A 16,204-nucleotide genomic window follows, 5' to 3' on the forward strand; every position below is an offset into this window, starting at 1 on the left:
GTTCTTGTACGACAATTCTACAATACCTACTTAATCGGGTTGATGTACCTTCAGTAGTGTTTCAAACTCCTCTTTCTTATCAAGGAACATGTCAGTACAGTATTAGTGTACATTACTTTCAAGTCGGAATTTGTTCTCGGTAACGTCTCTGACATTGTTTACATACTGCTCACCTCCTTGATTTTTTTATTCAGAATTGACATTTATCACATTCGTTACAGGAGGGCAACGTTGATAGTTCCGTGGTGACCACTGCACAACCTGAAGTCACCACCCAAGATGCCAAGACAGAGCTGCTGTACAAAGTGGACGATGTTCCTCCCTGGTATATGTGTATTCTACTGGGTCTGCAGGTAAGTAATAAGTTGCACCTTGATATATTACACACTACTTCCTATGTTGTTCTACTACTAACAGTAAACACAGCATTAATATCAATAACACACCAAATTATGTGAATCATTTTCTTTCCAACAACAGTAACAGAGCAGGTTCAGATACACTCAGGAGATAGTGCATGTCCAGTACTAGCCATCTGTACCGAAGAGAAACATTGTGTTCTCAAGAGGTTATAAAAAATAAACTGCCAAAGCTAAAATTTCATAAGAGTCCCGGCCCCGACATGGTACATCCTAGAGAGCTAAGAGAGTTGTGCAACGGACTTGCTGAGCCCCCAGAGAGCCTTTTCTGTAGATACCTGGATGAGGAAAAGGTCCGCAGTTTTGGAAAATAGCTTATGTGAGTCCTATTTTCAAGAAGGGCGAGCGACACTCAACGAATAATTATAGACCTGAGAACCTGGCCAACATAGTATGTAAGGTACGTAAGAGCATTATAAGCGATGCCATGATGGAACATCTACTACGAAACAACCTTGTAAAGGATTGCCAACATGGTTTTATGCCGGAATGCTCCTGCTTAACTCAATTACTCAAAGTACTGGAAGTTTGGACCCAAATTCTGAAACAGAGTGGTAATATCGACAATATATACCTAGATTTTACCAAGGCTTTCGACAGTGTACCCCACGAATGACTAAAAATTAAACTGGAAGGTTAGGGGATTCGGAGAAATGTCCTTTTTCTTTTATCCTCTTCGCCATTGATTGGATCGTTAGCGGCTTTGGCGATCGGTCACGTCTCTGATACGTACTGTTGGCAGATACTAGGTATGTACTGGCTCTTAAGTATATCGGAATCTGCTCCAGTATTGGTCAAGTCTGACCTTTAATGAGCTCACACTCAGTGCCATCACAATGCTCTCTGGTAGATTGTCCGAAGAGTTCACAATTCTCACTCCGAAAAAAATTGCCCTCACGGTTTTCTGGACTTGTGGGTTCTTCAACCTTGAGCTGTGACCCTTGTGGGGCGGACATCCGCCAGCTCCAGGTATGTACAGTATATTTGACCGAGTAGTGCACCCTGAGAAGTTTATACACTTCGATTAGGTCGCCCCTCGTCCACCTGCGTTATAAGCTAGGTAGTTGCAGACGCTCCAATCTCTCTGGGAAACTGAGGTTCCATAGAGTAAGCACCAGTCTGGTGGCCTTCCTTTGGACATTTTCAATCAATTGATAGTCTCTATCATACCTCAGGGACCAGACGGGGTGACAGTACTCCAGACGGGGAAGCACCTCATACTTTAAGATCGTGACCAGCGACGGACCATCTAAATATCTAAACGACCTTCTTATAAGACCTACTAGTTTCGTTGCCTGATTCACCTTCTCACAATGACCCGAGAACTTAAGTTCATTGTCAACATACACACCCCCGGTACTTTTCATATTCGATCTCAATTAATGCAGTCTCTTCATCCTGCTGGGACATGTGATACGCCTCCTTACAATTGGTGCGACCCAGGTGCATCCTTTTGCACTTCGTGTCATAGAGATCTCTCGGCAGCTCTTCACAGTCTTTTTGGTACATAATTTCCCTATATATCTTGGCATCGTCTGCAAACATATATATGGAGGAGTATATAGCTTCTAGCATGTCATTTATGAAACAAACAAACAAAAACGGGCCCAACACACTGCAAAAAACTGGATGGGAGAGTTAACGAACTATTGGGTGAGACTACCCAGCAAGTTACAGGTACTATCGGGCACAAAAGTCGTGTCCACTACCCATCCACAGTGAGGGTTCGAATAGCCTTGAGTCTGAAGTTTCGAAACAGCTGGGGGAAATGCTATGGTCGGCCAACAGATGTCGCCCACTGCAGTGTGTGCGTGTGGAAGGGGGGGGGGGGGAAAGAGGAGGGGGTTAGTCTAGTAACAGGCTGTGTGTAGGTGGAGCATAACATCGTGAATTCCCTAATCACCGATAACAATAAGAATGTCATGAAGATAGTTAATATTATTAAGCATGGTGAGACATGTGTATCTGGTAAATAAATGCACTACAACGACCATATCTCTGCCGTTCATGGCTACGACGGTGAGACTGATGGGCACACCAGTAATTAATTCTCCGTGACTACCAGTAATGGTAGTCACGGAGAATACACAAGTTGTTACCAAGGTTGGCGCCACCCACACCAGGGGAAGGAGGTGATGTCGAGCAGTGAAACATGCCGAGGTCTCATTCCTACCATCGTCGTCACCAACAGGTAAGTCACATTAATTTGTCAGCATAGCCCATGTCGTCCTTATACTATTGCAGGGTGTCCCATGAGTGACAGCAGATATTTGTCGAGGTGAAAGAATATTTGATATCCACTTGGTATTCACTATGAATACATGAAATAGGAAGGGTTTCTTGGGCAGTTGATCCAAAAAGATTTACCAAAAACGTTATGTCAGAGTAATAATACTTAACCTAGGTGTTCCTAATACCATTAATTTTCTCTAGTATATAAAAGCCTGCATCAGTTACCAAAACATAATATTACTCTGCCATTTCAGATATGCCTGCAGGACGAGCAAATTCGTCGGCAGTGTTTGCTGAGCGAGGCCAAATCATGGGGTTGTGGAGAGCCGGGGCAACTGTGCCGAACATTGCTCTCGAAGTGGGGAGGAGCACCAAGACGATTTAGGAGGTGGATCCGCCGGTGGGAGGAAGAGGGCTCAGTGGAGACGAAACCTCGAAGCGGGAGGCCACGAGTAACGTCGGCAAGGATGGACGCCATGATCTTGGCAGCTGCAACGGCATATCCAATGCGAACATCAGTGGAGCATACAAGAAATCTGGGCCTCAATTGCCATCACATGACGACGGAATCGACTGCCATATTCCAGCTCACAAAGGGTGGCGAACACCTACTCGCAAGGAGTGTCGACTCTGCTTTGCATTGGAACACCTTCCACTTAGAGAAGAATACTGGAGAACCATTATATTTACCGATGAAACGCTGTTCAGGTCAGTGGGAGCTGAAGCAAGGCAGTGCTGGCGGCCCCCAAACACACACTACCATGAGAAACATATTCAACATCGCGCAGTGAGTGGTAGGGTGTCAGTGTCATTCTGGGGTGGATGTGGGCACAAGATCTACGGCCGTTTCACTGGAGCAAGTGCTAATTCCTACAGTCCGGGCTATGGCAGTTCCAGCCCCCCACACTATCAGGCTGCTTCATGACAACAGTCCCTTTCATACCGGCAACATAATGAAGGACTACCTCCAGGATCACCCTGAAATTGAGGTCATCGACTGGCCAACACTAGGATGTGATATTAATCCGTTTGAACATATTTGGGCCATGATGAAACGTGATTGGGATATTGGGGAGCAGCGAACTTGTGCAGCAATAGAAGCCAAAGCTTACGACGTGTGGGAGAGTATACGTCGACGACCAGGGGTGTGCCTGAAACTGGTCGACTCCATCCCTAATCGCCTTGATGAAGTCCTGAATGCAATGGATGGCTGGACCAAATACTAAGATGTGTGTCTTGGTGTATTGTTTGGATTTTAATATTGTTTGTAAATACAATTAATATATATTAACTCACCTACAGTGTTATCTTAAATCCATGTCCTTAATGATGTCTTAAACTATATCGCATGAAAATTCATAACAAAGTAACTGTCACAAATTATGTATTGTGTGGTATACAATGATCTGTATGACACGTCGTGGAATGTGTTGTCTTATAACACAATATAATTATATAGTTACAATTGCTACCATCATTGATATGCTCATGATGTTCAGCACACAATATTAACGGTAACTGAGCACACTCCAAAATATATGAAGCTTGCATATTGTGGTGGGGTGTTAAACACTGGAACTTGGAAGAATTGGAACAGTCACCTAGATTAAGTCTGAATACTATTTTACAATACTGATAACTTTTTCACTCCACTCTTTTTAACATAAGTATATAATTATATAATATTGCATATTATCACAAATATTTATTAAACAAAGGATGGGTGGAATATAAATAAATATTACCACAATCTCTTTGTCTGAACAACAAAATTGTGACGTGGTCGCTGAGTAAAACTAGCTGACCAAGGCCCTTCACCCTGATCCTTGCATATTTCACTTTTATCCTTAATATATTCCATTATTTAAAGTATCATTATGACCTGAACGGCAATAAGCACTCAGGGCTCTGCACCTGTTCCATGAATTCGTAACCATAAAGAAACAACTGTAAGACAAAACGTAGTTAAAAAGGCAGCTTGATATTATGGTGGTATAAATAATAAATAAACCTGCCTCTCATCCAGCCCCCACCTCCTCCATTCTCCCCCCCCCCACCCACCCACACACACACACACTACAGTGGGCGACATTTGTTGGCCGACCATAGCATTTACCCCAGCTGTTTCGAAACTTCAGACTCCAGGCTATTCTAACCCTCACTGTGGATGGGTAGTGGACACAACTTTTGTGCACGATAGTACACCTGACGATTTCGTACCATTTATCCCCACACACTGCTTGCTGTCAGATAGAAAATCTCCAATCCACGCTAGGACATTTCCGAGAATCTCATACCCTTCCAGTTTAATAATCCGCCTTTTATGGGATACACTGTCGAAAGCCTTGTGAAAATCTAGGTATATAGTATTAATATTTTTGCCTTGTTCTAGAATTTGAGTCCAACCATCTAGTACCTTGAGTAATAGTGTTAAGTATGATATTCCTGGCATAAAACCGTGTTGGCATTCCTTTAAAGGGTTGTTTCGTAGCAGATGCTCCATTATTGCATCTCTTACGATGCTCTTCAGTATTTTGCACACTATGCTGCTCACTGGTTTATAATTATTCGTGGAATGACGATCACCCACCCTTCTTGAATATAGGACTCGCATAAGCCACCTTCCAGTCATCTGGGAGCTTTTGCTCTTCCAGGCATTTGCAGAACAGAATTTTAAGGGACTTTCGCAAACTTGTTGCACAGTTCTCTTTACGCTCTTGGGTGTACCATATCTGGGCCGGGACTCCTGTGAATCTTTAGCTGTGACAGTTTATTTTTTATAACCTCGTCTGAGAACACAATGTGGGTCAGCTCTGTCAAACCACCTTTCCTCAAACGCAGGGAAGATTGCTCGCACGCTTGTGAACACCGAAGAAAAAATATTCGTTCAACGCCTTCGCCTTATCCTGGTCAGAATCTTCATAACTACCATCATCAAGCCTCAGATTCCGATATGCCTACTCGCGTTTTTAATTTCGGGTTTGCGTAGCGATAAAAAGCCTTTGGGTTTGACTTGACTTCACTAGCACTATGCCTCTGTAATTTTTTTTCATCCCTTCTACACTCTGACTTTGCTTGGTTCCTGGATCTGGCATACATCCTCCTGTGCTACTCGTCATTTGTCCTAACCCATGTCTCGAAATCCAGAGTTTTCTACTTAATTTTGCTGACCGCCGCATGGTTCATGTGTAGCTGCTTCCTTATATTCCTAGAAGCACTGGGCTTGGTCTTGGGTATATATTTATCGATCGAATGGTTTACTTCACTAGCTATGATATTCGGCGTCGCATCTGCGTTTTTATTCCTTTGTAAGTCTGGCCAATGTATACTCCTCATTTCTTCCCTCACCCATCATAATTTCCTTTATAATATTTGAACCTGGACCTGGTTTATCATTAAAACCAAGTAACAGTTAAGTCAGAGGAACAACGTTACGTGGTGACTGGTGCCAACTGGGGTAAGGTGCTCCAGATTGGCCACCGTACCCTCCTCGTTAGTTATGATGACGTCCAGCGGTTTGGGTGTTTGCTCCTTTCTGTAGTGAGTCGGATCTTTAACATGTTGGAATATAAAATTTTCTCTCAGAGTTTCTACGAAAAAAGTGGCTGGATTATTTAGGTCGTTTGGCGTGGATTCATTTCTCCAGTTGATGTCACCATTATTAAAGTCTCCCATGACAAGGAGATGGCTAGGGTTCTGCAATGAGTAAGACTTCCTTTCAGCTTAATTTCACACCACTTTCATTCTTCAAAATCATTCTCCCCCTGAACCCTCACCTGGCTGGCTTTAAGATTTTGCCTAGTATAGATAACCACACCCTCTTGCAAGTTTCTTGGGAAAGGTTCGTAAGTGAGTCATATCCATCTATATTGAACTCACATTCCTCCGGTTTGATTCTCCTGTTTTTGTACAACAATTCTACAACACCTACTATATCGGGTTGATGTACCCTCAGTAGTGTTACAAACTCCGCTCTCTTGTCGAGGAACGTGTCAGTATTAGTGTACATGACTTTCCTCTGTAATGTCTCCAGTCTTGGTATAGACACCGGACCACCTCCATTCTCTGCAGTTGCCTCGTTTACTGTATCCCTTGTGGATTCTGGGCTGTGGTCAGAGATGACATTGTTTACATGGCGCTCGCCTCCTCCTGGGTGGGAGGTAGAGCAGATGGCGGGTGTCCTTTTTTTTAAGGTTAAAAAATTTATTGGCAAAGCTTGGAGTACAGTTTGCCTATTCTGAGTAATTCAGTCATGTCTTGACACTGAGGGTGGTATCACTTCTCAATGCCATGCAGGACTGAGGTTCATGCACAAAGTAATAGATCATATTTCATTAATAGTTCAGGTCAGAATCACGTGGGTGATATCACTGTTCACTGCCACACAGGACTGTGGTTCATATTCAGTAGAATTCATATTCTATTTGAGGACTAATCAGTGTGTGCTAGCAAATTTTCGACAGACAGCAAAAATGTGATCAATCACTCCTGATTCAATGTAGTAATTTCATCGTTCATGATACAATAAGTCAGGTGGCCTGAAATCCTTGACAGTGTCACATTCAATAATATAGTGTTCAAGTGTATGCTTTAAAGGTTTATCACAAAGTTTACATGCTGGATGTTCCGGTATGGATACAGCGTTACTAACTTGCCAGATGTGTCTGCATCCTAGTCTAATTCTGGCCACAGTTACATCACATTGTCTGGTTCTGTCCTTATGCTGGCCATACCAGTACCACTTGTCACCAAATTTGTCGTATTACTAATGCTAAAACTACCAGGTCTCTCTGCATTTCTCAGTTCTTCTAGATCAGAGTTCATGATTTTGACTTGTCTGTTTTTAAGTACAGCATTGGACAGGCCAAGGTCACGGTCCACGTTTTCTTTCTTGCATGCCTCATTGACGAGTCTATCAATACAGCGATGATTCCTAATTCCAACATGGGACGGAATCCACAAAATTAAATACGGAAGTTGTTCTCCTTAGCAGTTATCACATTTCTTTTAATATCACAGACAACTTTAGACAAAGAGTCTGACGGTCTGCTCATTGATTTCAAAGCACTTTAGGAGTTACAGAATATCACCCCACCTCCATTTTCTTTAGGGTAGTCTGTAGTTAAGTAGATTCCCATTAGTTCAGTTTGTGTTGTGCTGACCCAGGTGTTCAGTCTTTGCATTTTTGACACTATCATCCCATTTTCTTTACATATTACACATTCACAACCTATTCTACCTGTGATTGTCTGCACAGAACCATCAGTAAGAGCATAACATTCACTTGATTTAATACTCTCTATACGACTGTTAATAGTTTAGTGTAATACATCTCACCACATCGGTGTTTAACATTTGCTTACTACCAACAGGAGTGTAATTAATAGGAAGTGATATATCCAGCCAAGGAGGAATGGCATTAATGGGTTCGGCTGGGGCGATTGAGACATTAAGTTTCAAGAGATCTGCAACACTTTTATAAAGCCATGCCCCAAAGAGAGTCTTTTGTGGAAGGTTAGCGAGATAGTCAGGAATACTTAGTTTGAGCTGTAGTTTGGGGACCATTTTTCTTCAAAGGTTTGACATAAAACATCCTAGAATGATGCTCATGGCTTCATTTTGTACTACCTCCAGGCTGTTTAGTTGTTTAAAAGGAATAGTCACAAGATGGAGAGTATGATAGTCAACTACAGAACGAATGAAGTGAAGATAGAAAGTAAGAGCATAGGTGATGTTAATTCCGTAGCTCTTACCAACAAGGGTTCTGAGAAGTTTAATGCACTGCAATAGTTTGGCACGAAGGTTACCAACGAAGTTCACATCATTCACATTAATTCCAAGAGATTTATAAAAGCCACATAGTTTCAAGGGCATGCTGTTATTGTTAAAGTTAAGAGGCAGAGGGTGAGCAGGACAAGGATTGAAGACCCTCGTCTTGTCAACAGATATTATGAGACCACATTCAACAGTCTTCCGAGCAAATACATCCAGCAAGGCTTGGAGCCTGGGCTTGGTCTGCGTCTTTTTTTCTTTTCTTTTTTTCTTTTTTTTACGGGGAATATCATCGACCCACAACGGGGCCTAGGGGGCGAAAAAATAAGAGTGAAAAGAAATTAATAATAGAAAATAAAAAGACTATATTAATCTACACAACGAAGAGCCTGGACAACCAGCTTTTTGAAGTGAGATAGATTGTAAGAGTACGGAAACAGAAGAAGGCAGAGCATTCCACAGTTTGGCTGTGTGAGGAAAGAAGGAGGTACTATAACGGGTTATTCTCGTGTGACCGACATCCACAGAGAAACGGTGGGCACCGCGGGCAAGACGAGTGTTACGAGCCCATGGCCTTGCCGGCGGTACACGGGATGCCAATTCCACCGAACATTGCCCGTTAAAGTAACTATAAAAGAGAGAATGAAGCAACATTTCGGCGAAGATAAAGGGAAAAGAGATTATCAACCAAAAGAGGAGAGTTAATATGACGAAATGCCTTTGATTCCACTTATCTAACAGTTGGACAGAAGAAGAGCCACCCCAGATATGAGAGCAGTACACCAAGTTAGGACGAATGAATCCCTTACAAACTTGAAGCAACTGCTCAGGAGTGAAGTAGCTGCAACATCTGAACAGCATTCCCAGCTTTCGGGAGGCAGCTTTAGCAATGTTGTGGATGTGTGGCTTCCATGACATATTAGAGGAAATGGTGAGGCCTTGTATATCTATTTTAGAATTTGGCAGAATGATTGCGTCCTGAAATGTGATTAGTGAGAGATCATCTAATTTGGAAAGTGTAATTGGTAAATATTGTGTTTTATTACTATTGAATTTCACCAAGTTTCTACCTTCCCATTCGGAGATGCTGCACAGATCTAGTTTGAGAATTGGGGGGAAGGGAAAAATGTGGAGAAAAGTGAAGAGTAGATTCATCAGTGTAAGAATGGATAGAATTAGTAAATCATTGATAAAAAAAAGGAAGAGAGTAGGTGAAAGAACAGAACCCTGTGGGACACCACTATTGGAAGAGAAAGAGCGAGAGATCGATCCCTGGACAACAACTGCCATGGATCGATTCTCAATGAAGCTAGAAATTAGAGAACAAAGTGGGAGAGAGAAACTTTAAGAAGGAAGTTTAGAAAGCAAAGACTTGTGCCATACCCTGTCAAATGCTTTGGAGATGTCGAGGGCCACGACGAAAGTTTCCCCATAATCCCTAACAGAGGATGACCAAAGACGGGTGCAGTAGGAGAGCAGGTCACCAGTAGATCTCGCCTGGCAAAAGCCATACTGGTGATGGAGAAATGAGAGTTTAAGATAGTTTTGAAAATCTTAGAGAGGGATGAAGTGAGGGCAATGGGGCGATAGTTAGAGGGATTGGAATGGCCACCCTTCTTCGGGATGGGCTGAATCAAGGCATGCTCTCAAGAAGACGGAAATTTTGGATTTTGAGGCAAAGACGAAAGAGGCGTGCAAGCACAGAGGCTAAAATTTCAGCACACTCATCAGCATAACTCATTACAGCCTCGTTCGGCTGAACAGGAATGTCAGCAATAAGCTTGTGCATCAGTATATTAAAGAGCATAGGACTTAACACTTCTCCCTGAGGCGTGCCAAGCTCAAATGTTCTCATTCTGGTACTTTTGACTCCCCTAAACAGAACATTGGCATACTTGTTAGACAGATAACCCTTTATCCATGTCAGGAGGTTACCTTGGATGCCCAAATTAGCTAGTTGCTCAAGTATAATGTCTCTGTTAGCTACATCAAAGGTTGATTTAAGGTCTATAAAGGCTGTTTATGTTTTTTCTTTTGAGTGAACAAGGTATTCTGCAAAGCATGTCTGTGTGCTGTGCCCGGGCATAAACCCATACAGATTAAGGGCTAGTTTGTCTTTGTCTTGAAATATGAGACGGTTGAGAACAACTCTTTCAAAGACTTTAAACATACAGATGTGCTGATAACCATAAAGGAAACAACAAAACACAAAGTTCTCAAGCACTTTTGTGTAATTCACATCAACAGGGTTGATTACAGGATGTGAGTGAAAAAGGCCTGAAGTTTGGAGAGTTAGCTTTAGGGATTGGTACTATGTATCCTTGAGTCCATGTCTTAGGCAGAATACCTTGTGTGAGGCTCATTTAATACAGGTCAAGCAGTGGGTGGTTAGAGATCTCATTCAAAAATCTTAAGGTGTTATAGGTTACACCATCCTCACCAGGGGAGGATGATTCACCTTTTATTAGCGCGGGTGTCCCATTGTCCCCTATTTCTGTGCTGGCGCTCTTGCTCCCACTACCCTCCCCTTATATATACCCCAAGTACGTCCGTCCCGGCTCCTCATTGACTTCTTCCTCCTCTGCTTCAAGGACTCCATTAGTTTTTTGTGCTGTTCCCTCTACATTTCCGTGTGATCTGGGTTTATGAATATACTCCGAAATGTATTGCTCCTTGCTATGTCTTTTGGATGCTGAATAACTTCTCATTTCTTTTCCTCACTCACTAGTGTGATCCTGAGGGGGCGGGGCTCGTCCTCCTGCCTTTGCCCTACCCTCCTCATGTCCTGAGTGGGAGCTGATAATTTCAGAGCCTCATCACAAATATTCTGAAATCGCAACCTGTTGTGTGTTTTCCTAGCTTCAGCTTCCTCCGACTGGCTCTCAGGGACTCCAAACACTATTATGTTATTCCTATGCTCTGAACATTCTCGTGGGTCTAGTAGTTGTCAACTTATCAACACACTTCTGGAGAGTCCCTAGCTGCTGGAGGACCTGTTCAGATCCTGCATTTCTCTCCATCACCTTCTGTGACCCTGCTACAACCTGAGCATAGCTCTTCTTCACTACTTCCTCCGTTCTGTTGCCTACATCCTCAGTCTTAGCGAAGATCTCTTTCCTAATCTGCTCCAGCTTGGCAACCAACACAGATTTATAGCTTCCTCTATTTTTGTCTCTCGGTATCTCATTCCTCTATGATCTTCAAACATCTTGTTTACTTTGATTATGCAATTAGGGCAATACCAGCAACAGCCTTCATGCTTTACCGTATTCACCACCGTCCTAAACGCTGTTAAGCCCAGACCCGCATAATGTACAGTACATTAGACTTCTCCCTGCAGTGATTGCATATCAACCAACTTCCTGGTGATGCTGGGGTTTTATCCCTTGATTCCCTACGCCTACTCATGCCTTGTCATAAACTTTCCTCTTCCTCTTACATGCTTTACACCTGTGGGACACCGGTGCTTGACAACTGTCACTGTTGGGGAAGGGGTTGTGCAGACTCCTAAAGTGGATCGGGGACTTTCTCCATGATCGCAAGCAGTGTGTGATGATTAATGGCACGAAATCATCATGTGCACCCGTCACAAGCGGGGTACCACAGAGCAGCGTATTGGGCCCGCTGTTGCTCCATAAATGACATGCCTGAAGCTGTACATTCCTCCATACAAATGTTTGCTGATGACGCTAAGTTATTTCGGGAAATTAAGAACCAAGCAGACTGTGAAGAGCTGCAGAAGGAGCTCTGTGTGCTTCAAGAATGGTCGAAGAAATGGCTGCTAACATTCAATGTCACGAAGTGTAAGAGGCTGCACCTGGGACGTACCAACAGTAAGCAGGCGTATAATATGTCCCAACGGGACGGAGAAACTGCATTAATTGAGAATGAATGTGAGAAGGACCTGGGTGTGTATGTTGACAATGAGCTGAAGTTCTCGGGCGATTGTGAGAAGAAGGAAAATTAAACAACTAAATTATTAGGTCTTATAAGAAGGTTGTTCAGATATCTTCAAGAGTGAGGTACTTTCCCGTCTTGAGTACTGGTCCCCGAGATATGCTAGGGACTGTCAGTTGATTGAAAATGTCCAAAGGAGGGCCACCAGGCTGGTGCCAGCACTTAGACACCTCAGCTACCCTGAGAGATTAGAGCGCCTGCAAATACCCAGCTTATACTACAGAACCTAATTGAGGTGTTTCAACATCTCAAAGAGCACTACTCAGTCGAGTGTCCTTAGCTGGAGCTGGCGGACGCTTGCCCCACAAGGGGTCACAGATCAAAGTTGAAGAAGCAGCAAGTCCAGCAACCTATAACGGGTAACTTTTTTGGAGTGATAGTTGTAAACAATCTGCCAGAGAGTGTTGTGACAGCACTGAGTGTGAGCTCTATCAAGACCAGACTTGACAAGCCGTGGAGCAGGTTCAGATACATCATGAGCCAGTGCATGCCAAGAATCAGAGACGTGACCGATCGCCCAAGCGGCTAAAATTCTCGAGTTTCAGTTGTTGACAACAAATGCAATTTTGTCGGCGTGACACAACATTATCAAGCTGGCATTAAGAAATGTGATAACAGAATGATTAAGGGTCCACACTGATAACACAACCTTGAACTTCACCAGAATTTTTAGGTATAGTACAGTACTATCTAATGTCACTAGAATCCAAGAAGGATCACAAGTTATACTTTTACTTTTTATTTTTATCCTTTTCACCACTGATTGTTTTGGGGAGACGTGAAGTGAGTGCTTGGCTCTGACGAGCCGATGATCAGTGTCGCAGTGGTCTGAGCCACTCATGGCACGGATGATGAGGACATCTAGGTGATCTCTTTCTCTGACAATAATGTTGTCAATGAGATGCCAGTATTTGGATCGTAGGTGTTGCCACGAACCCTTGAACTTGTCGGCCTGCCTAAACAAAGTATTGGAGATGGTGAGGTTGTGTGCAGCACACTTGTTGAGGAGGAGTAGGCCATTGGGATGACAGTTGCCTAGTCCATTTCTCCCTATGGTTCCCTGCCAAATGTTTTCATCTCTGCCAATTCCGGCATTGAAGTTACCAAGGAGCATAACCTTATCTTCTCTGGGGATAGAGGTTAGCACTCTGTCGAGGTCGGCATAAAAGGCCTCCTTGATGTCATCATCTGCATCCAATGTTGGGGCATATGCACTGATGAAAAAGGCATGACGTGAGTGATTCAGTGGGACTCAGAGTGTCATGAGGCGCTCGTTGATCCCAACAGGCATTTCAGTTAGCCTATGTAGGTTGCATTGGCGGATGGCAAAGCCAAATCCATAAATGCGGTTTCTCTCTGCAGCAGGCTTACATTTCCAGAAGTAGGTATAGCCAGAACCCGTTCTGTGAGTCGACCCTCGTCTGGGAGCCGAAACTCACTAATGGCTGCTAAGTCGATGTTATACCTAGCCAGCTCTTTTGCCACAAGGGTGGATCTTCTTTCAGGATGCTCATTTGTGCCAGTATCCAGAAGGGTCCTGACATTCCATGCAGCGACCATAAGAGGGTACATAATTTGTTTTTCTTTTGATCTGTGATTATGATTGTGTTTTCGACAGCACAAGGATGACCTTAATGGGTGTGGTTGCCCAGTCAGGTTGGTTTTTTAGGAAGGCTATGTTTAGGGCACCTTTTCTAGCCCCCTCTCCATGTGGGGTGAGCAGAGTGGCTCCTCGAAAGGGCTGCTCAGTCGCACAGACAGAACTAGATTGCACTATTGTCTAGATCCCAGTGCATAAACGACCATCTTATCTGTGCCGCCCATGTGCAGTGTTGTGACTAGAGACTCCCGGCAGTCATCTCTGCCTGTCCCCGTCGCCACTCGTCAGTCACCATAGGACTTTTGGAGGTATAGGGGTTTTGATGATGATGAGGAGTATGATGAGCTGGATGATGACTGTGCATGAGTTGATTTATTGGTGAGGCAGGAGCACAGGCTGCAACCACACATCTTGGCTCTCCCTTTTCCTGATCCAGTGGTGCAAGTGTTGCAACGACTGGGGAGAAGGGGAACTGCAATGGACTGCCGATAGCCCAGTTTGTTGGGTTTCACCTTAGTAACCTGTCTATCACGCATTGCCTTCATCCACCGGTGTAGTCGTTGGGTTTCCATGGTGGTCACCTCTTCCGTTTATACCGCCGTTGGGGTCTTGTTGGAGCTCTTTAAGCATGTCTGCCTGATGTGGGGCTTCACTACAGATTTTTCGTTCGGGGTTTACTCCCGTAGCTTTATACCTCCCAAGGTTAATCCGCAAGGCAGCGGGGCAGTGGTTGGTAGGTGCCAGGAGGTGTCCACATGCCAGTGGTCCTATGCGCCGTCCCTCTGGGGCCCACTGCTGCTCCGATATCCCCTGCTGGTCTAGCCTGGGCCCACGAGGCACCCAGTTACCGTGTGTTGCTACGAAGAGGCACAGCAGGAGTCTTGATGGTGAACAGGTTGTGTATTGGCAGGGGAAGACTTATGCAAGTTGCTTTCCTGTTCGCCACGAGGGCTAGCCAGAGGCGGTAGCTGAAAGCGAGAGGAAGCAAACAGCGCTTGCATCTTAACACTAACATAATGCTGCCACACTAGATCCATTAAACCACCCTGTGCACACACACACACACACACACACACACACACACACACACACACACACATTACTACACCACATCAGGCCCCTCATAACACCATCTGTGAGGGAATTACTACATCATCAGGCCCCTCGTAACACCATCTGTGAGGGAATTACTACACCACGTCAAGCCCCTCATAACACCACCTGTGAGGGAATTATTACACCACATCAGGGCCCTCATACACCATCTATGAGGGAATTACTACACCACATCAGGCCCCTCATAACACCATCTGTGAGGGAATTACTACATCATCAGGCCCCTCGTAACACCATCTGTGAGGGAATTACTACACCATGTCAAGCCCCTCATAACACCACCTGTGAGGGAACTAGTACTCCACGTGATGCCCCTCATAACGCCATCTGTGAAGGAGTTACTACACTACGTGTCTGCTGTTCAACACCTCAGCTCACATGATCTACTTGTGTAAACATTAATCTGTATGTTCACTGTATGTTCCTTCACCTTTCTCTAATGAAGGCTTTTGTTAAACCACCAATGTATGTAATAAGTCGTTTATGTCCAATGTATATTTTCAGCCTTCGGGCTGCAAACTTTTTCAATAAACCGATTATTATTATTATTATTATTATTACACACGTACCCAAGTTAACCTTCACACAGTGAGGTCCCAGGTACCCAGTGATAACTGCCCTTGAGACCCAACAACAACCAGCGATGTGTTAATCCGCCTACGATAGGAAGGTCTGGGACCACACCTCACTCATATAACACCATCTGTGAAGGAATTACTACACCACGTCAGGCTCCCCCGTAACACCATCTGTGAGGGAATTACTACACCACGTCATGCCCCTCATAACACCATCTGTGAGGGAACTACTACACCATGTGAGGTCCCTCCTATCACCATCTGGGAGGGAGTTACTACACTACGTGTTTGCTGCGCAACACCTACATTAATCTGTATGCTCACTGTACAGTATGTTCCTTCACCTTTCCCTAATGAAGGCTTTTGTTAAACCACCAATGTATGTAATAAATCATTTATGTCCAATGTATATTATCAGCCTTCGGGCTGCATAACTTTTTCAATAAAGCGTTAATTATTATTATTAAATTATTATTATTATTATTATTATTATTATTATTATTATTATTATTATTATTATTATTATTATT

General features: G+C 43.8%; 1 protein-coding gene across 2 annotated transcripts in view; it reads left to right on the forward strand.

The window, feature by feature from the left end:
- The first annotated feature begins 203 nt into the window (after nucleotides 1–203).
- LOC121860583 (solute carrier family 23 member 2-like) overlaps nucleotides 204–16,204 on the forward strand; it is a 98,089-nt gene continuing 82,088 nt past the window's right edge. The window contains exon 1 of one of the 2 annotated variants that reach the window (XM_042357754.1): nucleotides 204–353. In XM_042357754.1, coding sequence (XP_042213688.1) covers nucleotides 330–353 — 24 coding nt within the window. In that variant the 5' untranslated portion in view covers nucleotides 204–329. The remainder of the gene's footprint in view (nucleotides 354–16,204) is intronic. The other variant, XM_042357763.1, reaches the window with a different exon arrangement.

The sequence above is a fragment of the Homarus americanus genome, unplaced genomic scaffold, assembly GCF_018991925.1.
Source record: "Homarus americanus isolate GMGI-L3 unplaced genomic scaffold, GMGI_Hamer_2.0 scaffold40248, whole genome shotgun sequence".
Taxonomy (NCBI): domain Eukaryota; kingdom Metazoa; phylum Arthropoda; class Malacostraca; order Decapoda; family Nephropidae; genus Homarus; species Homarus americanus.